Source organism: Amblyraja radiata, chromosome 14 (genome assembly GCF_010909765.2).
Source record: "Amblyraja radiata isolate CabotCenter1 chromosome 14, sAmbRad1.1.pri, whole genome shotgun sequence".
Classification (NCBI taxonomy): domain Eukaryota; kingdom Metazoa; phylum Chordata; class Chondrichthyes; order Rajiformes; family Rajidae; genus Amblyraja; species Amblyraja radiata.
The window spans coordinates 23,154,284-23,180,503 of NC_045969.1; the positions used below are offsets into that span (position 1 = coordinate 23,154,284).

General features: G+C 45.2%; 1 protein-coding gene and 1 long non-coding RNA gene across 4 annotated transcripts in view; one reads left to right on the forward strand and one right to left on the reverse strand.

The window, feature by feature from the left end:
• clcn4 (chloride voltage-gated channel 4) overlaps nucleotides 1-26,220 on the reverse strand; it is a 62,201-nt gene that overhangs the window by 30,618 nt on the left and 5,363 nt on the right. Inside the window, exons 1-3 of one of the 3 annotated variants that reach the window (XM_033032778.1) lie at nucleotides 8,618-8,784; nucleotides 8,505-8,583; nucleotides 7,320-7,471 (exon numbers count right to left, since the gene is read on the reverse strand). In XM_033032778.1, the coding sequence (XP_032888669.1) occupies nucleotides 7,320-7,471; nucleotides 8,505-8,583; nucleotides 8,618-8,707 (321 nt within the window). In that variant the 5' untranslated portion in view covers nucleotides 8,708-8,784. The other 2 variants (XM_033032780.1, XM_033032779.1) reach the window with 2 other exon arrangements.
• On the forward strand, nucleotides 342-15,561 carry LOC116980499. The gene is made up of 3 exons (XR_004413986.1): nucleotides 342-523; nucleotides 14,752-14,759; nucleotides 15,550-15,561. It is a non-coding gene; the product is annotated as an uncharacterized LOC116980499 (long non-coding RNA).

Sequence of the window (26,220 nt, forward strand, 5' to 3'; positions counted from 1 at the left end):
TGGTGTTCGGGCAGGCGGCACAGATCAGTGTTGGGGCCCGGGGGCCTGCAGGCGTTCGAGTCGCGGAGTGTCGGTGGCAGGAACAGCCTGGAGGTGGGCGTGTTTAAGGTCCTTGGTGGAGTCCAGGTGGGCCAGGAATCGTTTATTGAAGGCATGCATCTGTCGGTGGATGAAGTAGAGCTGGGGTCCGTTACAGGTCTGAGTGAGTGAGGCCCGAAGTTTCGGGAGAGTCAAAGCGAGGTCCTGTTGGTGCCGGCACATCGCAGCCAGAGTAGATCGTACAGCATGGAAGGAGAACTGCCGTGTAAGGTGGCAGATAGCAGGTCAGTATCTATAGTCCAGGTTGGATCCGAACTGGGAGGTAGGGAAGTGGAGCTGGAAACCATGAGGTACAAGATGGAGGCGCAGGCAAGTCACGAGAAAGCAAACGTGGCTGTGGTAACGGGTCTGGGTTAAGATGTGGTCGTAGAGTTGGAGGGAAGGGGGAATCACAGGGGGGGGGGGGGGGGCAGTGAGAGAGGCGGTTGTTAAACTGTCTTCAGAGAGAGGAGGAGAACTTCTTCAAAGTAGGCATACCTTGAGGAGATTTTGCAGTGGAGTAGACGAAATGTTTAGAGCTGTCGTGAGTTTCTCAAAAACCCTTAACAATGCGAACTGGGAAACACTCTGAGAGAAAACAAAGTGTTTCAAATATTCGCAGCACCCATAGCATTCTTATATTCCCACAGCATAATGGTTGCTTGTGGATTCACTTCTGAAACAATTCACCATTGATCAATGTTTAAACTCCGGACCCTTGACATCGGAAAACAATTCCTCCATTTACTTAACAAATGGATGCAAATCCTACGCCCAGTTCACCATTAATCATGTTCAACCTCCTGTTTCCTGTCATTAGGAGACAATTCCTCAATTTACCTAACAAATAGGTGCAATAATGGGCATCTCTATTACCCGTTCATGTGGAATTTACACCCGATCAATCTATTTATCGCCTCTCCTAACATCCTCTTCACTGTGTTGCCATTTTTCCCCATGGAGCTTTCACAGTACATAAGCTCTTGGGTTAAACATATTCCAAATTACTCATCTTTCTTATAATTTTCTGAATTTCCTACATCAAGAGTTATAGCTGCCTGCTATGCGTTGCCAGAGACAGTGCTGGAAGCAGATACAATAGAGGCATTTTAGAGGCTTATAAGATAAGATAAGATAGAATTTATTGCCACACAACCAGGGTCGGTGGAATTTGGGTTGTCGGCAGCGATACAATAATATAGAACACACAACCACAATAAAAATGTAACACAAACATCCACCACAGCATTCATCACTGTGGTGGAAGGCACAAAATTTGGCCAGTCCTCCTCCATTTCCCCGCCGTGGACAGGACCAGAGTCCAGAGTCAGTCCAGGATCGGCTCTTCCTCACCGGAGACCGCGACTTTAAGTTGTTGTAGGCCGCAGGCCGGCGGTCGAGATTTAAAGTCCCCGCCGCAGCCAGAAGCACCGTAGACTGCAGGGCCGGCGGTCGAAGCTCCCCTCCAGGGGTGATGGTAAGTCCATGCCGGCCCCGCGGTAGAAGTTGGCCGCGTGCCGGCAGTGGTGGCTTCTTCTTCCCCCGGGTCCCCCACGAGGGATCCCGGGCTGTAGACGCCGCACCAGCTGGAGCTCTGCAGACCGCGACTTCAGGCTGCGACTTCAGGCTGCCGGCTGCCCTGGGCCAGTGAAACTGAGCGCTCCCCTCCAGCGAGGGCTCACCCGCTCCACATCGCTCCACATCGAGAGTCCACGCTGCGCCCGCCGCTGAAGCCCCGGGCGCGTCTCCGGGAAAGGCCGCGCCGATCCTTAATGTTAGGCCACGGGGGAGGCGACCTGGAAAAAGTCGCCTCTCCATGGAGGAGGCGACCGAAGCGGTTTCCCCCTCACCCCCCCACACCACCCCCCACACAAAACACACGAAGGAACATTAAATACATACTTTAAAACATACTAAAAAATAAAAAAAAGTTGAAAAGACTGACGCGCTGCTGACATGGCAGCACACAGAGGAGCGCCCCCTACTAAGACGAACGCATTAAAATGCAGGGAAAGGAAGATCAATCAAGTGCAGGCAGAAGCAGTAAGTTAAAGTAGGCATGATGTTCAGCTCAGATATCACGGGCTGTTTCTGTGATGTACTGTTCCATGTTCTATGTAACTGATTTCCAACCACAGACTTTAACCAAATCTGGCCTGGCAAACTGAAAATTGGATTTACCACCTGGAATGGGAACATCTAAGTATTACACTTGCATTCTACATCACACCCTGTGCATTCCAATACCCAGGAACACCTCTCACCAAGGTTATACTCTCCTGAATTTCAACCATCCAGTTTATTGCCCTGTCCAGATTGCACTCCCGAGGGCTAGATCCACTCTGATTGCACTCAGGATTCAAGATCGTACGGTGACTGGATTCACTTTGCAAGAGTCTCCACACACTGAGTTTATCCTTCCCAGCAGTATATTCATCTACAACCTCAGGATATCTCAAAACACCTTCCTTCCATCCTGATTTTGAAGAGTCGCCACGATTATGAAGGAAGCACAGTCAGCAATTTTGGCCAGGTAATCTCCTCTGTTTAATGATGTGATTAAGCAAGACAAATGGGCTAAAGAGATCACTTGAAGAGCAAGTGTAAGCCAGAGTACTAAACATCACTTGTGGAGCAACTGTTAGCCAGGACTAATCAAGAATCTATCAATCTCCGCCTTAAAAATATCCATTGGCTTGGCCTCTACAGCAGTCTATGGCAATGAATTCCACATATTCACCACCCTCTGACTAAGGAAATCCCTTCTCATATCCTTTCTAAAGGTACATCCTTTTATTCTGAGGCTGTGGCCTCGTCCTATCCTCTCTGCAGTCACTCTATCCAGGCCTTTCACTATTCGGTAAGTTTCAATGAGGTTCCCCTCATCCTTCTAAACTCCTCATTATCAATACAAGAGGGTATAAACTTTGCAAAACACGCATTAACCGAGCTGTTTTCTCACGTGGTACCCAGGTTGCTCTCCGAGATTCAGGATCACAAACAAAAGCTGTGTATATCTCAAACTGGTATAAGCATCAGACCTCAGTCACCTGATTTTGGATCCACTCACCTCCTGGTAACAACACTTCTGAACTGCCCTTTCTCCAAGCCTCCGCGTTTGAAAAGCAATGGAAATTATAAACCACTTATGCTTTCAGCACATTCTTCAGTTGAATACTCTTCCAACCATGAGGAAGGAGTGAAAGATCTCAATTCAGCATTGTAATTATTTTAATATATTTGTGATGCTGGGAATGATTTGAATACAAAGGACTCAGTTCAATTATTGCAGGTACATCACCCTGTTTAAAGTTAGGGTGGATCTATGAAGTGAGTGTAATATTATACTATACAGTCACAACTACTATCAAAACTTTCACCCTCAGAAGTCTTGAAGTAATCCTGGAGCACATGAGATGGCAGCTTGGGTAATGTTCGTTTCCAGGTAATTCAGGGTAAACTCTTAAAGGGGGTACAGAAAGAAAATGCTGATAATGCCCCCTCCCCTCTCAACTGCTGCCACTTTCAATGTGGTGCATGTCGACGACTCCGGGAGAGGAGGTCACAACGGCGGTGGTGGGGAGGGGGTGTGCAAGATACCGACAGGAGATGGTGGTGGCGGCGGTCAAGCAGGAGGTGCGGACAGAATGGCGGGTGAGAGGGGAGATGTCAGTGGCAAAGGTCTGAAGAAAGCGCTGTCCCCAGGGGCTGCAACATGATCCTCAACAACAGCCGCGTCAACTGGACTGTGCGGTGCGTGAAGCAGGGCTCACTGGCTCGCCTAGAGAGTCAGGGGTGGTGCCAGATGCTGGGGCTGTAAGTGGATACCTTCTTCTAGTGTGCACAAAGGCACATTGACATGAATTCTTAATGGGAAACAGTACAAAACAGCTCAATTCTTCCTGCTTAGATCACTGGCAGCGCACTGAACTCACCAGCGTGCTGTTGCTCAGGGAATGAAGGATTCCAGCTTTAACATGCAGTCGTATAGACAATAGACAATAGGTGCAGTAGTAGGCCATACGCCCCTTCAAGCCAGCACCACCATTCAATGTGATCATGGCTGATCATCCACAATCAGTACTCCGTTCCTGCCTTCTCCCCATATCCCCTGACTTCGCTAGCTTCAAGAGCCCTTTCTAGCTCTCTCTTGAAAGTTTCCAGAGAACCAGCCTCCACCGCCCTCTGAGGCAGAGAATTCCACAGACTCACAACTCTCTGTGTGAAAAAGTGTTTCCTCATCTCCGTTCTAAACGGCTTACCCCTTATTCCTGGGGAGTAATGGGTGGAATATGGAACAAACAAAACACAGTCTGTTTGAAAGACATTTGCCCAAAACAAAAATTCACCTCTTCCATTACAACACCACCTTGCCTGTAAAATGTTCCATCTATAATATGCACATCAGGAAGTTCTTTGACAGCACTTTCCAAACCACAAGGTCTAATGCCTCAAATGTTAATGGCAATAAACACATGGATGGCGTCTCCTGTACATGTAAAGTCCTCAGGCTTTCTCCATACTATGGAACGGTGGAATATTATACAACTCACTTACTCTAGCAACATTTAAGACTGATATATCTGTTTATCATGACAATAGTCAACTGAACTACAATACAAAGTTGCAAACGTTAGCAAAGTGACACGGTGTCTTCAGTATTAGTAATCCCACCAACCTTAACACAACAGCTATCTTCACACTCACATACATGTATTTCATACAGGCAAGCTGCCTTTGGACTGTGACGGCACCCTAAAATGGATGCAATCCTAAAACTTGTTCCCCACAGCATAATCATGGAAGTGGTTCAAGATGGCATCTCAATTTGGGATAGACCTTGGTGAATTTGGTGGAAAAATAGCATCAAAACAGGCAACATTTGCTGGCCCAACCATCAATGGCTCTGGGGCCTCCTAATGGACATTCAGGTACTGAAGCTTCTGCCAACATTTCACTGCAGACAGGTGGATGGATGCAGTAATCCGCATGGTGTTCAGTGCAGGAACGGGAACTTAGGCATTTTATCCTGAATTCCACTTGTCGAGGTACAAGGCTACACAATTGGTCTTTACCCTTTTGTCGTGAATGAATAGAATGTTGGTGAGAGACCCAATCATGTTAAAAAGAGTTCTGATGTTGAGAGGCTTTTAGATAGAATCTTGGCAAAAACATTTACTCCTTTATTTAATCAACAACTTAAAATTTCTCAAGGATTGGCAATGTAGAATATTTTAATGTTGAGTTCGATCATCTAAGGTTTATTTTTAAAATGTTTAATATTTTTCAATGTTTCGGTATGTTTCAGAGACATTGATTGCATTTTATGTTACGGGTGATCTGAAATGTCTTCCTCTTTACCATAGTGTCTGAGCCTGTGACAGCATCATATTTATTTCCTGTGCTTCTTCCTGCATCTCCTCTGCTGCTGGATTGAGCAATGGCAGAGTTCCCAAGTCCACATCTTCCACCCTAACAGCAATTAACAGATCATCTTTTGCAATTTCCTCCAGTTCCAAAAAGATTGCACCACAAAATATATATTCCCCTCACATGGCCTCACTCTATGAGATATTCCACAGATGTTGCCTGATTTACTGAGTTCTAGGTGTAAATATCACCAACACCTGGTCCAACCCCATTGATGCCACAGCTAAGAAAGCACACCAACACCTCTACTTCTTCAGAATACAAAGGAAATTTGGTACATCTCCACCAATGAGTATAGAAGTTGGGAGGTCATGTTGCTGTTGCATAAGAGGTTAGTGAGGCCACATTTAGAGTATTGTGTTCAGTTCTGGGCAAAATGTTATAGGAAAGATGTTGGCAAGCTGGAAAGGGTACAGAGAAGATTTACAAAGATGTTGCCGGGGCTAGAGGGTCTGAGCTATAGGGAGAGGTTGAGTTGGCTGGGACTCCATTCCGCGCAGGAGGATGAGCGGAGATCTTATAGAGGTGTATAAAATCATGAGAGGAATAAATCGGGTAGATGCACAGAATCTCTTGCCCAGGGTAGGTGAATCGAGGACATAGGTTTAAGGTGAAGGGGAAAAGATTTAATAGGAATCCAAGGGGTGCCTTTTTCACACAAAGGGCGGTGGGTGTGTGGAACAAGCTGCCAGAAGAGGTAGTCGAGGCAGGGACTATCCCAACATTTAAGAAATAGTTAGATACATGGATAGTACAGGTTTGGAGGGATATGGACCAAACGCGTGCAGGTGGGACTAGTGTAGCTGGGATATGTTGGCCGGTGTGGGCAATAGGGCTGAAAGGCTTGTTTCCACACTGTATCACTCTAACTTACCAATTTCTACAGATGCCTCTAGCAAAGCATCCTATCTGGATGCATGTCAGCTTAATAAGCCAACTGCTCTTTCCAAGACCGCAAGAAATTGCAGTCGTGGATGTAATCCAATCCATCAGGCAATGCAGCCTCCCCCCCCCCCCACCCCCCACCCCCCATGACTACATCCACACTTCATGCCATCTCAGTAAAGCTGACAACGTAATCATGGAATCAACGTAATCATTCTCTCCCTCCCCTCTACCATCAAGCAGAAGATATAAAAGCTTGTGAGCACATACTACTGTATCATGAAGAGCTTCTTCCCCACTGTTATCAGGCTCTTGTGCAGACCTCTCTTATGCTAACAATGTATTATTGATCTCCCATCCTCCTCGTTCTTGCACTGGCTTTTTATCTGTACGTTTTCTGTTGTTATAACATTTTTATATCTGCACTTGTTCTGTAGTTGTAACACTATATACTGCACTCCTTTGTTTCTTTTTTTGCACCACCTGTTGTACTCAGGTATGGTATGATCTGCGGGTATACCACACAAAACAATGTTTTTCACTATATCTTGGTAGACATGACAGTAATAAACCAATACAAAGAGCCCAAGGTATTGGAACAAGCGTGTTAACATCAATGTATGTTTGTATGAGATTGTATGTGTGTTTTGTGTGTGTGTGTTTGGGTGTGCTTTTGTGTGTGTGCATTTGTGTGTTTTTGCTTGTGTGTTTTATGTGCGTGTTTGAGTGCGTGTTTGAGTGCGTGTTTGTATGTGCGCATATTTGTGTGTGTGCGTGTTTGTGTGTGCGTGGTTATGTACGCGTGTTTGTGTGTGCGTGTGTGCACTGTGTGCGTCCATTTCCAGCATTTTCATTTTTAATTGTGACCCAGTAACCCTTGAATTCTCCCACGTCCCACAAACAAATACTGAAAGCTGTGTGAATACCTTTCTATGTCTGTCGGTGTCACGGGACTTTTCTCTCAACCAATCAATGGTATGAAAGTCCTCATACATGCCAACCTCTGGGATTGATTCATCCAAGAAGTCCATTAAATTCCCTGAGCCATTCATCTCGTCTCCTGTTGCCATACCCAATCCTGTCAAAAGAAAAGCAAACATTCAAATAGATAAGAATATATTTCAAAAATGTACAGTACTTAGTCATAATTGAGTTTCAGCAGATAACATCGTTAATATATAGCTAATGTCACAATTCTACAAATAGCTTTAACAGTAAACGTTGTACAAAGTGTAACAACTTATTTTGATAATAGTCCAGCAAAGTACTTTGGGATAATGTACTCAGTTAAAGGCACAATATAAGTTCCAAATATTGTTGTTGTATATTTTGCACTGAGACCTGTGATTAGGTATTCTCTGGACATTATGTACACTCTCTAATCATATAATCCGTGGATGTTAGAACTCAATGCTGTGAACAGCACACCAATGTAGTCCATGGACTGCACGCTGTATGCTCTGTAAACAGTTCTGCTTTTATTTACCTGTACAAGCCCTTCCCAACGTACAAACTCCTGATTTACGCTCAGCCCCTACATACAGGCAAGCGATTGGAAGTGGGGTGGGATGGATTGACCGGATGCTGTGGGACTGCAGGCATTTTCTGCCGGTGGGAACGCGGTTTGTGGCCACATTTCCAATTTTCAAACTGTTCGGGTTGCACACTCTGATTACAGACCGCGATTTTACTCTCTAAATGGTGCTGTGTTTATACATTTTATGGGAAATCATAACTTTACACAAGCAGCCCATGTTGCAGAGGGGTTGCGTCCCTAGAAATTTGTCCGCATCGCGATTTTCCATATAATTAATTTTGCGTGGAAAATTTCGTGAAAGTAATTTTTTATTCCATTTATCAAATGTTGGGCCATAATTTGTGAATTCTGTAACCTTAACATTCATAACGCGGGGGTCGCCTGCGTCTGGAGTATTTCTGCAAACGCTTTTAACTCCTTCAGTTGGGAAGGAATGTGGAATAACCTCCTCATAGGCAAACACCACGGGAATTCTTCCCCAAGTTACGTTTGCTCCATGAACAATGTCAAGCAAGGCTGCATTAAAGCACCACCACCTTCCTCTGTCTTCCTCACTGCAATGTTTGAACCTCACCTTCCTGCAGGAGTGCAAACCTCCGTCCACAGCGCCTCTCCTCCACAACCATGATCACCGGGACCTTGGTAGTCAAGCTCAAAGATCTCCGCTATAGGATCTTTGGTCAAGCTGCAGTGCTCAGACGATATTTGGGTTTGTGCACAGTTGTACATACAGAAAGGACCGTGCAATCTATGCACTGTTGCAATACAACAACCCATGCAGCGTATGCTCCCAGAAGCAGCGAGCTGGTCTAATTTTAATCACATTAAATGACCGAGGCAGCAAAGATTTGCTTTCCCTTTAAAATGTTACCCTGAAGTCTGTTCCGTCCATCGGCGATGCACGGCACGGGGGCCACGTACAACTTGCAGTAAAGTTACAAAGGGTCGTGCCCACAGCTCAGGCACTCAAGCAAGAGTGCTTCCAATGAGCCACAGCTGACATCTGAAGGACAGCGACGGTATTGCAACAGAATGCAGTGGACGGTGTTAAAATAGCACATTCTATACACAGTAACCGATAGCAGTACGTAGTATACGGTATACTTTATAGACTACATTGCAACAGCAAGCAGTGACTATCCATTCCGTACTCGGTATTGTTACAGTGTGCACTGTAAACAATGATCCGTTTAAAATGCAAACGGTACAATGACGGCATTCTCTGCGGGCAGAAATGAATTGTGTAGAAATTGCACTCTGTCCAGTACAGTAACTGTCCACTCCAGGCAGCATTGTAACAGTGTGCACTGAAGTTAAAGCTATAAATTAGACTAGGCAGCTGTCACTTATACCCGGCAGGAAGCAAGTTATCCTCGTCTGAAGAAGGGTCTCGGCCTGAAACGTCACCCATTCCTTCTATCCAGAGATGCTGCCTTTCCCGCTGAGTTACTCCAGCTTTTTGTGTCTATCATCCTTGTGTTGGATTAGTCATCCTTCTGACAAGATGCTTGGAACTCTCCTCCTGGAAACAGCCCCAACCCAGATAATGTTGGATTATGATATTCCAAGAGGATCAGTCCATCTCTCATGGGAACTTAGATTCTCCTTTGACCCATTGCATCCGGGATTGGGAACTATATGCTGATGACCAGATGGAATGGACTCCATGTTACGGTGAGCTGGATGTTCAAAAGACATCCGCTTACCCCCACTGGGGAGGTCCTGAGATGCCTGAGTAGCCCACCCCTTCAAGACAGGAGGTCCTCCAAATGTAGAAAAAAAAGGAACTGCGGATGCTAGTTCACAACAAAAAGACACAAAGTGCTGGAGTAACTCAGCAGGTCAGGCAACATCCCTGAAGAACATGGATAGGTGACGTTTCGGGTCGGGGCGTTTCTTCAGACTGAAATGACCCACTGAGTTACTCCAGCACTTTGTGTCTTTTTGATCCTCCAGTTGTCCCTTGCAGATGAAGGTGCAGCCACCACCTTGGTCTTTGGGCTGGCTGTTGTTGACTGTTCTCTCAGGGTGGATGCATTGACAGACAGCAACACACTGCTGGAAGTGTCAGGCTACTATAGCAAAAAAATGTGCAGGAAGGAACTGCAGTTGCTGGTTTAAACCGTAGACACAAAAAGCTGGAGTAACTCAGCGGGACAGGCAGCATCTCTGGAGAGAAGGAATGGGTGATGTTTTGGCCTGAAACCCTTCTTCAGACCGTTTAGGGATAAGGGAAACAAGTGAACCATCCAATTTCCCTCTACTAACACTCTACTCTGCCAAGTCCTCAGCCTTAATAACTTCTCCTTCGAATCCTCCCACTTCCTCCAAGTCCAAGGTGTAGCTATGGGCAAACGCATGGGTCCCAGTTATGCCTGCCTCTTTGTAGAGTACGTTGAACAATCCCTGTTCCAGGCGTACACTGGCCCTATCCCAGAACTCTTATCTCCTTTACATTGAAGACTGCATTGGTGCTACGTCCTGCACCCATGCAGAATTCATGGACCATCAACTTCACCACCAATTTCCATCCTGCACTCAAATTTACTTGGGCAACCTCCGACACATCCCTCCCCTTTCTTGATCTCACAGTCTCCATCACAGGAAATAGACTGACTGACGTCTATTACAAACCCACTGACTCCCACAACTATCTCGACTACACTATCTGTGAAAATTCTATTCCTTATTCCTCCGTCTATGCCGCATCTGTGCCCAAGATGAGGTGTTCCATACCAGGACATCCGAGATGTCCTCATTCTTTAGGGAATGGGGGTTACCATATAGATGGGGATTTACCACCCATCTCCCATCATAGATGAGGCCCTCACTCGTGTCTCCTCGGTACCCCACAGTTCCGCCCTTGCTCCCCCTCCCCCTAGTCCTTACCTTTCACGCCATCAGCCGTCGCATACGAAGCATAATCCTTCTAAATTTCCACCACCTCCAACGGGATCCCACAACTAGCCACGTTTTCTCATCTTCACCCCTTTCCACCTGCCGCAGCATCGTTCCCTCTGCAATTCCCTGGTAAACTCAGCCCTTCCCACCCAAACCCCCTCCCCAGGTACCTTGATCTGCAGCCGCAGAGGATGCAACCTGTCCCTATACCTCCTCCCTCAACTCTGTCCAAGGGCCCCGACAGTCCTTTCAGGTGAGGCAGAGGTTCACTTGGACCTCCTCCAACCTCATCTACTGTATCCGTTGTTCAAGATGTGGACTCTTAAACATCGACAAGACCAAACGTAGACTGGGCAAACGTAGACTGGGTGACCGCCTGAACAGGTGGGCGGCGCGACTCTCGTCAGCAGCGGCCTCTGCAGTCCGTCTGCATTTTTATTATTTTATGTCTATGTTTTTATGTAGTTTTTATTATTTTTTGTTGGGGTATGTGTGTGGGGGGGTGGGGGTGGTGTGGGGGGGTGGGAGTAACTTTTAAATCTCTCCCTGCACGGGAGACCCGACCTTTTCTTTGTCGGGTCTCCGTTGTCGTTGGGGCTGCAACGAGGAGCGGCCTCCAACAGGAATACCGGGGGCTGTGGTGCCGACTACTCACCTCACCGTCGCGGAGCTGGCCGAGTCCAGAGCGGGTGGAGCTGTGGTGGACGCTGCTGCGGCCCGACCTCCGGAGATTCGGTGGCTGCAACTGCGGGTTTGGCGGACGGCGGCACCGGGAGCCCGCGGGTCACTGCTGGGTGACCGCTTTTCGGGGCTCCCGCAACGGCGACTTCTCCCGCCCGAGTTGCGGGGTTGAAGAGCTCCTGGAGCGGGGCCTTACAGCACCGCCCCGCGCGGCTTGGAATGGCCGCGGGACTCTGCGAGCGCACGCCGGGGGCTCTAACATCAAGAACCCGGTGTGCGACCTTGCATCACCCGGCGTAGCTTTAATGGCCGCGGGACAATCGCCATCGCCAGCCGGGGGCTTTGACTTTGACTCTGACATCGGGGGGGGAGAGTGCAGTGGAGAGATAAGTTTTTTTGGCCTTCCATCACAGCTAACAATGGCCTGTTTCCTTTATCATTGTTACATTTTTGCATATATCTTTCATTCATTGTTCTTTATCTCTACATCATCGCTTATCTCTTGTTTCCCTTATCCCTAACCAGTCTGACGAAGGGTCTCAACCCGAATCATCACCCATTACTTCTCTCCAGAGATGTTACCTGTCCCGCTGAGTTACTACAGCTTTTTGTGTCTACAATAGAGAGAGTTTAGGTCTGTTACTTGGGCTGTCAATGATGTTACAGGTTTAAGCTTTGGAGCGAGCATTGGAGTGATTATTTCAGACTGGTTGTTTAAGAAAGAACTGCAGATGCTGGAAAAATCAAAGGTCGACAAAAATGCTGGAGAAACTCAGCGGGTGAGGCAGCATCTATGGAGCGAAGGAATAGGTGACGTTTCGGGTCAAGACTTTCATATGAAGAAAGACTGGATAAACTCGGCTTGTACTCGCTAGAATTTAGAAGATTGAGGGGGGATCTTATAGAAACTTACAAAATTCTTAAGGGGTTGGACAGGCTAGATGCAAGAAGATTGTTCCCGATGTTGGGGAAGTCCAGAACAAGGGGTCACAGTTTAAGGATAAGGGGGGAATCTTTTAGGACCGAGATGAGAAAAACATTTTTCACACTGAGTGGTGAATCTCTGGAATTCTCTGCCACAGAAGGTAGTTGAGGCCAGTTCATTGGCTATATTTAAGAGGGAGTTAGATGTGGCCCTTGTGGCTAAAGGGATCTGGGGGTATGGAGAGAAGGCAGGTACAGGATACTGAGTTGGATGATCAGCCATGATCATATTGAATGGCGGTGCAGGCTCGAAGGGCCGAATGGCCTACTCCTGCACCTATTTTCTATGTTTCTAAGAACCTTCTTCAGACTGGTTAATAGCTCTTCCCAAAAGGACGGGGAAAATTAGAGGAATTTGGGACAACCCCATTAGGCATTTGTGTGCTGGTATTACTGATAATATTGTTGTTATGACCTGCATATTCCAAGAAAATTGCCACATTCGTCTGATGGGTATTCACTCTGGCCACAGCAACAATGCCACCTGGCTCACTCTTGCCAAGTGTGTCCATGCATGACACTGGGCCACTTCCAATCTCTCAGAGCCTATTTCATTCTTACTTATTTTGAGATACATTCCCTCCTATGTATTCCCTGCTTCCCTTCACGATTTGACAAGTGGAGCTAGTGGTCAATAACACCAGCGGAATATGCACGTCACAACAATATTAACAGTAATACCATCATCCAAATACTTAATGGGGTTGTTCTAAATTCCTCTAAATTTTCCCCTCCTTTTGTGAAGAGCTAATAATCAGTCTGAAATAATCACTCCGATCCTCACCTAAGCTCAAACCTGTAACAACATTGAGAGCTCAAGTAACAGACTTGAACATCTCTCTTCTATTGTAGCCAGACACTTAGCTATTAACCAGGCTGAGATAAGTGGGTGGTCCCTCTCCTTGATGGTGTGAGTTGTGTAAGAAGAATGTTCGGATGCTGTAATCAGGTGTTAAAGATGTAATAATCCCAACCCCAGTAAATGGAAAGAGCTGACTATCTAACCACAGGCACCTCCCTGTCTGGCTCTGCACCTTTCCCAGCCCAGCAACAAGTTCCAATGCCTTGTATGTCTCTGACTTATTTTGCTCTATCAATGGCTGCCATACCTTTGGCTGTATCTGTTCATGAGTTCCAAAATTCATTTCCTGCATCTCTCTACCTCTCTTCTTCTCTGCGTTCCTTTAAGGATCCCTTCATCTGCTAAGAACAAATTCCTAATCTTTTGCACTTTTTTTAAAAGCTGCACTTTCTCTGCAGCTGTAACACTATTTTCTGCACTATTTATTTTCTTTGCACTACCTTCTGTACTTGAGTATTGTATGATTTGCCCAGATAATATGCAAACCAAGGTTTAGTTTAGAGATACAGCACAGAAACAGGTTATTTCACCAACTGCTGACCATCCATCACCCATTCACACAAATATTATGTTATTCCACTTTCTCATCCACTTCTTGCACATGAGAGGCAATTTACACAGCCAATTAACCTACAAACCCACAAACCTTTGGATGTGGGAGGAAACCGGAAGACCCAGAGGGAGCCCATGTGTTGACAGGAAGAACTTGCAAAGATCAGGATCGAAGCCAGGTCTTTGGTACTGTGACAATAACAACCTCTCAATGTCTCTCAGTCTAACCTTTTACCCTAGTGTCTCCACTTGTCAAATCATGAAGGGAAGCAGGGAATACCAAGGGGGGAATGTATCTCCTCCTTCCCCTCGCTCAGCCAGATTGAGCGGCTGTGACAGGCACTTGGAAATGTGACGACATCGCCGACTGGCACAGTTATTTACAGCTCAAAAACGGGCCGTTTTCGCGGTTTTTAACAGGTTTGAAAGTTCGCGTTTCTAGCATCAATAACATGTACTGGAAGTGACGTTTGTACCCCAGTTAAATTTTGCGGTCACGTCGGTGAGGATCTATGATCCAGTGACCTTTCGTGAAATCACCCTATACTAAACTAAACATACTTAGATCTCTAATTCTTCCCTACTTCATAAGAATCAGCCTGACTGCAATGTTGCCATGGATCCGCCAACATTAAAGCTGCATAATACCTGCAGGATGAGACATTTCAAATGTTGCCATGTAACAGCACTCGCAGTCAATGGCCTCAAACATCTTTTGTTCATGCAAGTTTCTAAATAGTAATCGATATATCAAAACAAAACAAACTGGAAATCTGAAATAAAGGCTCAGAATGCTGGAAATACTCAATGGTTCAGGCAGCATCCGCAGAAAGAGAAGCAGCATTTCAAGTTGCAGATCCTTCGTCAGAACTGGGAAAATTTAGATGTTTTCTTGGTCCTCAGTCCCCACTCTATTACTGTCATGTTCTTTGTTCTCCCAGTCTCCACCTCTCCTTCTCCTCTGCAATTTAAGGCATATTCGGTTTCTAAAGTTACTAGATTTGTTTCTCCTGCTTCACTCACTGAAAAATGTAAGCATTTGCTATTTTTATTTTTTAATAATTATTTCAGGCTGGATTTGACTTGGAAAATCCAAACTAATCAAAGACATTACTTCAATTTCTCTTGCAGGTAACATTTGTAACCAAATGATTAAAATAAACAGTGCAATAAGTGGCTCCAGCAAACCAGGGGGGGGGGGGGGTGTCTGTGTGTGTTCCTGTCAGGTCCTAAAGATGTGCTACTTAGGTTAATTGCAAAAAGAATCAAAGAGACGTTGACAGGCTTATGTGAGAGAGAAGAAATTACAGGCATACAGGGAAATCGGATTAATGGAGCGGGCTTGGACCCAATGGGCCAAATATCCTTCCTCGGTGTTCTTATAAGATAGGAAAATACCCAAGATATAAAACTCTGTTGAGTACAGGAAGCTGGCAGCAAGTATCAGAAAAGGACTAAGACATTCATCACTCAAGCCTGACTCGATACAATTCCTTGTAACAAAAGATTAATTGTGCTCGATAGTCAGCAACTATTCCAATGTCATTATTAGCAAACAATCTATATTTGATTTAGGCATAAATTTTACCAGAGCTGTAATTCAAACACTTGCAATCAATTCACTACTTGCAACTGCAAGGAAAATTCATTTTTGCAGCCACACTCAGTGGTTTTAATGCTGCCATTCTTTGTTCAGGCTTCCTGGGGTGACGACTTCTCCCAAGCGAGCATGTCTGACAAAGAGCCATTGTGCGCTGGTAGGATATGTGGCTGCAGCCGAGAAATCTACTCCATATCAGCAAGCTGGCCCAAGTGGCTACATGCAAACCACCCAACCAGATGCTTAATGAAGCAGGTGGAGTGTTTACTTCTCATTCTACGCACTATGGGGCATCTGAATAAAAAGGCCGCACGCATTAGGCGTGCACCTCAAGGCACTCTGCCACTAGTTTTTATGAAGTGTTGTGATGCAGGAAATACAGCAACTAATTTCCTCACAGCAAGGCCCCACATAGAGCAAGTTGTTAACAACCAGAATAACTGTTTTGTGAGGGATTGGTTAGGAGTAAAGTCCAAGCTTCTTCCAACAGTGCCACAGCATCTTTCAGCTCCATGTGCATCTAATTACACATTTCAGGGCTAGTTTCACAGTGCAGCTCACTTGCTTTCAATGTTGTGCCCTGTCCTTGTGAGTTGGACATATATTCCTTGGCTGCATATACCAGGTCCGCTTCTCTCAAATTAAGATGTTCACGGGAGAAAGAAGGTGGTTTAACCTTTGGATTTTAATGCAGTTTAATACATGTGGTAAATGTGGTTCAGAGAATAGTCTGGATATACATATATGTTCTATGTGTTGCATAGGAACATCCCAAAGCACTGTGCAACAGTTAAGGTGTTTTTGAAGTGCTCACTGCTGTAATGTAGCAAACATGTTGACCGATTTTCATGTATCAAGGCTGGGGACCGCCACAACACAATATATGTCATTCGTAAGACTGGAATAATGTTACAGCTACAATGCACTTAAAGAGGTTAAAGATGCTCTGTAAGTTTAAATTATTGTCAAAGTCCATCTTGCCATGACAAAAAATATAGTATCAACTTCACCCATGACTGCACGAAGACTGTGCTCAAATAGATTATCCAGGGAAGCTGGCATTCAGAACACATTCTATAGTTTTTGTAGAAACTGCATAGCTGCTTTCGACAACTTGTTGAAGAAACTGAGATGGTGGTTGAAATGACGTGCTATTTTCTTCTCCCCATCCCAATAACCTGAGAAGTTTCCTCAGAAATATTGCCTGAAATGTTCGAGAAGCCTGGGATCAAAGAGTGGTGCATGCTGCCACATAAGCTGCCATGTGCTCAAAAGAGGAACTATGCAAGAAGTCTTGGCCTGGTTCCTTAAGCTAAGCTTCGTGGACATTCTGCACTGGCAGTGTATCCATCTTCCACCTTTGTGGGTAGCACAGCTCAGTCACTCTACTACAGCAATGAGGTCCATCAACATCATGCAAATCACCTCACCTTATTACCAGAGGTCAAGTCATGATCAGAGAAGACGACAGTGGAAACTTTTCCCGTCATATTTTAATCTTCATTTTGTGAAGCAGGAAATCTGCTAATCTTATGAAGTATGGGCTATCTGTTACTCAAGAGGTTAACTCCTTGCTGTGAGAGTGGCAAGACTATTGGCAACACCTATTCAAGAAAGCGGCTCATCACTGCCTCCTTGAGGGCCACTTAAGACAAGCAACAAATGCAGGCCTTCCCAAGGACACCCACATCATGAATGAACATGAAAGAAGTTTAGGTCTAGGCTTGGCACACAGCAGACAACTTGTGAATAGTAATGTGCCACCAATAGTTGTAGTGAATGCAAAATGTGCAAACTGTAAAGCATGCTGGTGCAGGGTGTTAATTCAAGAATTTTGACAATGTTGAGTTTCTTCTACAGTTTTTGTTTCAGATTCCAACATCTGCAGTCTCTCGTTTCTCCGTAATACATGCTGCCATTTTGTTGGTGTCCACCTTCAGTGGCTACGCTCACCTCCATCGCATCTTGCAGTTGCAGATTCCCATTCTACATCTATATGCAATGCCACCAGTTACAGTTGCACTTAATGTCCGCTCTGAATATTCTTGAAATGTGGACACAGTTAAAAATCAATCACGTTGGGCTGGAGCCATATTGTTGGTCACATTGGGTGGATCCATCCTTGAAGGGCATTAGTGAACCAAAGGGTTTGTACAAAATTGAACGTAAATTGGGAAAAGCCTCCAGACCCTGACAATCTAAAATAAAACCAGAAAGACTGGCAAACTATTGCCAACACCAATTCAAGAAAGCAATCTTGAAAGACTTAAGAAAGTTGAGGGAAAATGAAGGCAAGTGATATATCCAGGCGTTTCAGGTCTGAGACCCTTCATCAGAACTGAATTGTTAACTTTGTTTCTCTCTCCACAGATGCTGCCTGACCTGCTGAGTATTTCTAGCATTTCATGTTTTAAATAACAATTAGGTCCACCATTACTGATCCTCAAATTTTATTCCAGATTAGATAGAAACATAAACATAGGAAATAGGTGCAGGAGAAGGCCATTCAACCCTTCGAGCCAGCACCGCCATTGATTGTGATCATGGCTGATCGTCCCCTATCAATAACCCGTGCCTGCCTTCTCCCCATATCCCTTGACTCCACTAGAGCTCTATCTAACTCTCTCTTAAATCCATCCAGTGGTTTGGCCTCCACTGCCCTCTGTGGCAAGGAATTCCATAAATTCACAACTCTCTGGGTGAAAAAGTTTTTTCTCACCTCAGTCTTAAATGACCTCCCCTTTATAAGACTGTGGCCCCTGGTTCTGGACTCGCCCAACATTGGTTTAATTAATTTTTTTTAAAAAGCTTCAATAGTGTGATTTCAACTCATGTCTCCGTATGATCACCAAGAAATGGAACCCTTACCTTGGGACTTGCAATGGAAAAATACAAGAACTTTGGGTCATGAATTGGTTCTGTCACAAACCAAGCATCATATATGACACAATATCTGCTCCACAATATAGGCTCATTTCTTTAATAAAACTAGAGGGCAGAACAGATAATAAAATACTGATTAAACAGCAAAGATGCAGAAATGTCCAACACAATACCACAAATGGAATCCATAAATAAACAGAGACATTAAAATGCAAGAATTTCCATAACTTTTTAACAGCATTGCCTTTCATAGAGCATCCCTAAACTCGCTCATTTTCTGTTCTTATTTTTAACCCCTGCAAATAATTATCGAGCACAAGAATCTATATTACTAAAACTCTGATCTTGACCGCTTTTGGCCCACTGTGCTGCGATTTCCAACAGAACGCCGCCACCTACGGCCGTCATTTTTGGCCACCTCGCTCAGAGCCCCCCTCCGCCTTACGGGTGCAGAGGATTTTTCCCATCGATTACAAATCGGAGAGATATTAATGTTTTTTAAAAATTCACCATTCTCTCTGCTGCCCCTGCTGGAGGGAGGGGGGGGACTATAAAATCAGGAAGTGGTGTGCCTCACTCAGTCTCTGCAAGATGGATGAAGCCAAGGGTCACCTCTCTCTGAGCTCAGAATAAGACTGAACAAATGTCTACACAACTGTGAGTCCCCATAATTTGGTTTGAAAATGAAAATATGGTTTGTTTGAAGTAAAAAGGCACTGCCTGCAAATGGTTGTTTGGGTGCTTTGGCTTCAAGTCGAAAGGCACTACTTACTGCAAATGGTGGCTTGGGTGCTTTGCTTGAAGTTGAAAGGCACTACTTACTGCAAATGGTGGCTTGGGTGCTTTGGCTTGAGGTTGAAAGGCACTACTCACTGCAAATAGTGGCTTGGGTGCATTGCTTGAAGTTGAAAGGCACTACTTACAGCAAATGGTGGCTTGGGTGCTTTGCTTGAAATTGAAAGGCACTACTTACTGCAAATGCTGGCATGAAGTTGAAAGGCACTACTTACTGCAAATGATGGCGTGGGTGCATTTGGCTTGAAGTTGAAAGACACTACTTACTGCAAATGGTGGCTTGGGTGCTTTGGCTTGAAGTTGAAAGGCACTACTTACTGCAAATGGTGGCGTGGGTGCATTGGCTTGAAGTTAAAAGGCACTACTTACTGCAAATGGTGGCGTGGGTGCATTGGCTTGAAGTTGAAAGGCACTACTTACTGCAAATGGTGGCTTGGGTGCTTTGGCTTGAAGTTGAAAGGCACTACTTACTGCAAATGGTGGCTTGGGTGCTTTGGCTTGAAGTTGAAAGGCACTACTTACTGCAAATGGCGGCTTGGGTGCTTTGGCTTGAAGTTAAAAGGCACTACTGCAAATGCACTTACTTCCTGTTTGCACTGTATATTGATTTTAGATAAAACGCTACCGCTTACGGCTGTGATTTTTGGCCATCTTACTCAGTCCCCCCTCCGCTGAGCAGGTGCAGAGAATTCTTCCCATCAATGAAAAATAAAAGTGTTATTAGTGTTTAAGAAATGTTGAGAATCTCTCTCCTGTCAATCAAGCCATGAAAGCCACACCTTTTCCGGTGGGAGGGGGAGGGGTTATAAAACCTCGAAGTGTGGGTGTGGCTCAGTCTCTGCATGATGGGGGAGGGAGAGGTCATGACTCTGTCTGAGCTGTGAATCAACTGAACACACTGAATGTCTACTGAACTGTGTTTGGTGTTTTGTGTGGTTTTATGGTGGTTTCACCCTGCATGAAATGCTATGAAGTTGAATTTGGTGGCCTTGCACCCTGCTTGAAGTGGAATGAAACTGCACTTGAATTTGGTGGCCTTGCACCCTGCTTGAAGTGGTAGGAAACTGCACTTGAATTTGGTGGCCTTGCACCCTGCTTGAAATGGTAGGAACATAGATTTGAATTTGGTGGCCTTGCACCCTGCTCATTGTGGTAAGAAACTGCACTTGAATTTGGTGGCCTTGCAGCCTGCTTGAAATGGAATTTCAAGGAAAAGTCATGAGTCAACTGCCAGCCCACCAGCCGTGAGTGAGCTACCAGCAGATCAGGCTTGAGGGACTGAGCTGCCACCCCTAGAACCCATACCAGCACTCCAGAAAGCCCCCCCACTGGCCACCAATATTGGAATTGGTGGAGAGGTGGAATATTGCGTCGGGGGACCAGCCCTCCTGTGTGAACATGGGACCCAACGGGTCCCACTTAGTCTAGTATCTTAATAAATTTCTAAGTCATTGCAAGTAATTGCAATTGGGATTGTGTAGATTTTGTATAAAACCAAGCAAAAATAGCATAAAATCTTATGGAGATGCTGGAAATATTCATGACAGAGACAGCCTCCGTGGAAAGAGAATCAGGTCAATGATTATTTCAGGTCAATGATCTTCCATCAGAATCGGAAAACATTAAAGATATAACAGATGTAGGCAGCAGAGTCGTGCAGCTAGTAGAGCTTGTCACCCACAGTTTCACCAATTTGGGTACAATCCTGACTGGCTGTTTAGAGTTTGCGCATTCTCCCTATGGTTTTACCCCACATCCCTGGGATGTGCAGTTTGGTAGACACATTGGATACTAAAAATTGCTGCTGGTGTGTAGTGGGCGAGTGGTAGAATCAAGGGGGGGTGGGAGAGCGGGGGGATTATTAGGAATGTAGATAGAAAAACAAGGTCAGTACAGGCTTGATATAGTCAGCATTATGCTGCATGACTGTCAGTATGTGGGAAATATAAGGGGTGATGGGATGGAAGACAAGGCAATAGTAAGGGTAACATCCTGATTGTGGGAACTGGGGTGTCTGAGAGCAGACATGGAGGAGGCCCCTGTTACAAAATCCCTGTCTGCGAATAAAGAGAGACAGTAGTAACCTTCCTGATGAAGGATCTAGACCTGAAGATGTAACTGTTTTTCCCTCCACAGATGCTGCTTGACCTGCTGAATTTTTCCAGCACTTGGTTTTCATTTCATAATTCCATCATCTGCAGATTTTCACTTTTCAGCAATGACCCTCCTTCCATCTTTAGTCAAGAGACAGGGTTATTAACTATTATTACATTTATTTTGTAATATTACATTTTATTTGAGGTTCCTCCACATGTAGCAAGACCTGGTAAACATTCATGCAGAGTCTGAAAGGTGGCAAGTAACATTCATGCCACTAAAATACCAGGCTATGCCTATCTCAATCAAGAGAGATTCTAACCACATACTCTCTAGCATTGCCATTGCCAAGCTCCAATGCATTGACACCTTGGGGAAGAGGGTCAGTATTCACTGGAAACCAGCCAGTCACATAAATACCTAGCCTATGAGAACAGGTCAGAGGATATCCCATTGCGAGTCAGAGGTTCTCCCATCAGAGGTTCTCAAGTCTTTCTGCCATCTGCAAAGTGCATCAGTTGTGTGATGGAATACGCAGTGGAAATTCTTGTCTGCACAAGTCCAACCCCAACTACATTCGGGAACTACATCCTCTACAACTATGTCTACTTGAATAGTACCCTATCTATCAGCCTAAACATTCCTTCCTCCACCACTGGTGCAATAGGGCAGGGTATACCATCTACAAATGTAGTTACTCCCCAATGCAGCACGTCCCAAAACTGTTGACCTCTACCATCAAGGAGGACAAGGACAGCAGGTACATGGGAACACCACAACCTGCAGTACCTCTCCATTCCTCACACCATCTTGGACTGCAGAGATTCAAGATGGCTCACCATCAATCTGTTGGGATAATTAGAGATGGAAATAAACTGCATAAGTCCTCAAAAACTAATAAGAAAAGTAGAAAAGCAAGATTTTTATTTCCCTTTTTCTAACAGGCTGGAAATCCACATACAACCTAATCCTTGCCAAAATGCTCTCTCCACCTTGATGCTGGTCCCAGGAGAGATTTGGCGTTGATTGACAAGAATGTTGAACACATCCTGTAAATTGGGTAGCATTCGTGGAAAGAAAAGCTGAGTTAGTGCCCGAGGTCAAAGACCCTTGGTCAGGAGAAAACTCCACCATCAGTTTTATTGAAGGCTCATTAGCCTCAAATACTAACTGCTTCATTTCCCCACAGATGCTGCCTGAGTATTTCCAGAATTCTGTTTTTACTTGATTTACCGCACCCACAGTTTCTGAATGCATCTATGCAACATACTGATTAGTAACTTCGAAAGATGGTCCAGTTACTGTCCTACCTTCATAACGATAAAAGCAGTTCAGACAATCTTAATTCATCCTTCCACATTAACTTTAGAATCAACCCATTGCTCACTTGGCTGCTTCATAAGATCATGTGATAGGAGTAGAAATAGGCCATTCGGCCCATCAAGTCTACTCCACCATTCAATCATAGTCATAGATTGGTACAATGTGGAAACAGGCCCTTCAGCCCAACTCGCCCACACCGCCAACAATGTCACAGCTACACTAGTCCCACTTGCCTGCGCCTGGTCCATATCCCTCCAAACCTGTCCTATCCATGTACCTGTCTAACTGTTTCTTAAACGATGGGATAGTCCCAGCCTCAACTACCTCCTTGGGCAACTTGTTCCATACACCCACCACCCTTTGTGTGAAAAAGTTACCCCTCGAATTCCTATTAAATCTTTTTCCCTTCACCTTGAACCTATGTCCTCTGGTCCTTGATTCCCCAACTCTGGGCAAAAGACTGTGCATCTACCTGATCTATTCCTCTCATGATTTTGTACACCTCTACAAGATCTCCCGTCATCCTCCTGTGCTCCTACACAAACTCTCCCAATAGCTCACACCCTCTACCCCAGGCAGATCTTTTCTGAACCCTTTCAAGCTTGACAATATCTTTCCTATAACATGGTGCTCAGAACTGAACACAATATTCTAAATGCGGTCTCACCAACGTCTTATACAACTGCAACATGACCTCCCAACTTCTATACTCAATACTCTGATGAAGGCCAAAGTGCCAAAAGCCTTTTTGACCACCTTATCTACCTGCGATGCGACCTTCAAGGAACAATGCACCCGTACTCCTAGATCCCTCTGCTCTACAACACTACCCAGAGGCCTACCATTTACTGTGTAGGTCCTGCCCTTGTTCGAAGCCCCAACACCTCACACTTTTCTGTATTAAATTCCATCAACCATTCCTCTGCCCACCTGGCCAATCGATCCAGATCCTGCTGCAATCTTTCACAACCATCTTCACTATCTGCAAAACCAATAACTTTTGTATCATCAGCAAACTTGCTAATCTTGCCTGTTTGTTCTCATCCAAATCATTGATGTAGATAACAATAACAGGCCCAACACCGAACCCTGAGGCACACCACTAGTCACAGGCCTCCAGTCCGAGAAGCAACCTTCCACCATCACCCTCTGCTTCCTTTCATGGGGCCAATTTGCTATCCATTCACCTATCTCTCCTTTGATCCGATGCGATCTAACCTTCCAGAGCAGCCTACCATGCGGAACCTTGTCGAACGCCTTACTGAAGTCCATGTGCACAACATCTACAGCTCTGCCCTCATCAACATTTTTGGTCACGTCTTCAAAAAAATCAAAGATTTGTTAGACACGACCACCCACGTACAAAACCATGCTGGGAAAACCTATCCCTCAGAACACTCTCCAGTAACCTGCCAACTACAGATGTTAAGCTCACCAGCCTATAGTTCCCAGCATTTTCCCTGCAGCCCTTCTTGAATAGAGGAACAACATTTGCCACCCTCCAGCCTTCCAGCACCTCTTGTGTATTTAGGGACGACTCGTAAATTTCAACCAGGGCTCCCACAATTTCCACTCTAGTTTCCCACAATGTCCTCGGATATATCTGATCAGGCCCTGGAGATTTGTCTATCTTCAAACACGACAGTACCTTCAGTATTTCTTCGATAGTAACCCTGACTGTTCTCAAGACACTTCCAGTAACTGCCCCCATTTCCTCCGTCCTGCTGCCTTTCTCCTCAGTAAATACAGATGGGAATTACCTATTGAGGACATTGCCCATCTCCTGTGGCTCCATACAGAGGTGACCACTTTGATTCCTGAGAGGTCCCACTCTCTCTCTAGTCACCCTTTTCCCACATGTATTTATAAAATCTTTTGGGATTGTCCTTAATGCTACCTGCCAGAGATATCTCCTGGCCCTCCTTTTGCCCTTCTGATTTCCTTTTTTAGTTTACTCATTAGTTCCTGAAGCTCCTCCAGGGATGCACTTGATCCCAGCAGCCTATACCTGTCCCATGCATCCTTCTTGTTTTTGACTAATGTCTCAATTTCCCTCGTCAGCCATGCTTCCTTACATTTGCCTGCTTTGGCCTTCACTCTAACGGGGATGTCCACCTGAGCTTTCTTCAGTACACTTTTAAAAACATCCTACTTGGCCGATGTTCCTTTCCCCTCAAATAACCTGTTCCAGTCAACTTGAGCGAGGCCTTCTCTCATACCCTCAAAGGTGACCTTACTCCAGTTGAGCATTTTAACACGTGGACCCTCTCCGTCCCTATCCATTACTATCTTAAACCTAATTGAACTGTGGTCACTGGTCCCAAAAGGCTCCTCCACACACACTTGATTAACTTACCCTTCCCAATTTCCCAATACTAGATCCAGCGTTGCCCTCTCACATGTGGCGGCCTCCACATACTGCTTGAGAAAACTCACCTGAACACTTTTGAGGAATTGCATCCCATCTAAACCCTTCACAGTAAATTTACAGACTATATTGGGAAAGTTAAAATCCCCTACTACAACAACCATATTTGACCTGCAACTGTCTGCAATCTGCTGGCACATTTGTCCTTCTAATTCCCGTTGACTATTCGGGGGTCTGTAGTAAACCCCCAACAAGGTGATCATCCCTTCCTTGTTCCTCAGCTCCACCCATATAGCCTCACTAGACGAATCGGCCCGAATATCTCCTCTGAACGCAGCAGTGATATCCTCCTTAACCAACAATGCAACCCCCCCCCTCTTCTCTTTTTCCCTCACCCCTGTCTCTCCTGAAGTTCCTGTACCCTGGAACATTGAGCTGCCAGTCCTGTCCGTCCCTTATAACCATATAACATATAACAATTACAGCACGGAAACAGGCCATCTCGACCCTTCTAGTCCGTGCCGAACACGTATTCTCCCCAAGTCCCATATACCAGCGCTCAGACCATAACCCTCCATTCCTTTCCCGTCCATATAACTATCCAATTTATTTTTAAATGATAAAAACGAACCTGCCTCCACCACCTTCACTGGAAGCTCATTCCACACAGCTACCACTCTCTGAGTAAAGAAGTTCCCCCTCATGTTACCCCTAAACTTCAGTCCCTTAATTCTCAAGTCATGTCCCCTTGTTTCTTCCCTACTCTCAGTGGGAAAAGCTTATCCACGTCAACTCTGTCTATCCCTCTCATCATTTTAAAGACCTCTATCAAGTCCCCCCTTAACCTTCTGCGCTCCAAAGAATAAAGCCCTAACTTATTCAACCTTTCTCTGTAACTTAGTTGCTGAAACCCAGGCAACATTCTAGTAAATCTCCTCTGTACTCTCTCTATTTTGTTGACATCCTTCCTATAATTAGGCGACCAAAATTGTACCCCATACTCCAGAATTGGCCTAACCAATGCCTTGTACAATTTTAACATTACATCCCAACTTCTATACTCAATGCTCTGATTTATAAAGGCCAGCACACCAAAAGCTTTCTTTACCACCCTATCTACATGAGATTCCACTTTCAGGGAACTGTGCACAGTTATTCCCAGATCCCTCTGTTCACCTGCATTCTTCAATTCCCTACCATTTACCATGTACGTCCTGCCAAGATGTAGCACCTCACACTTATCA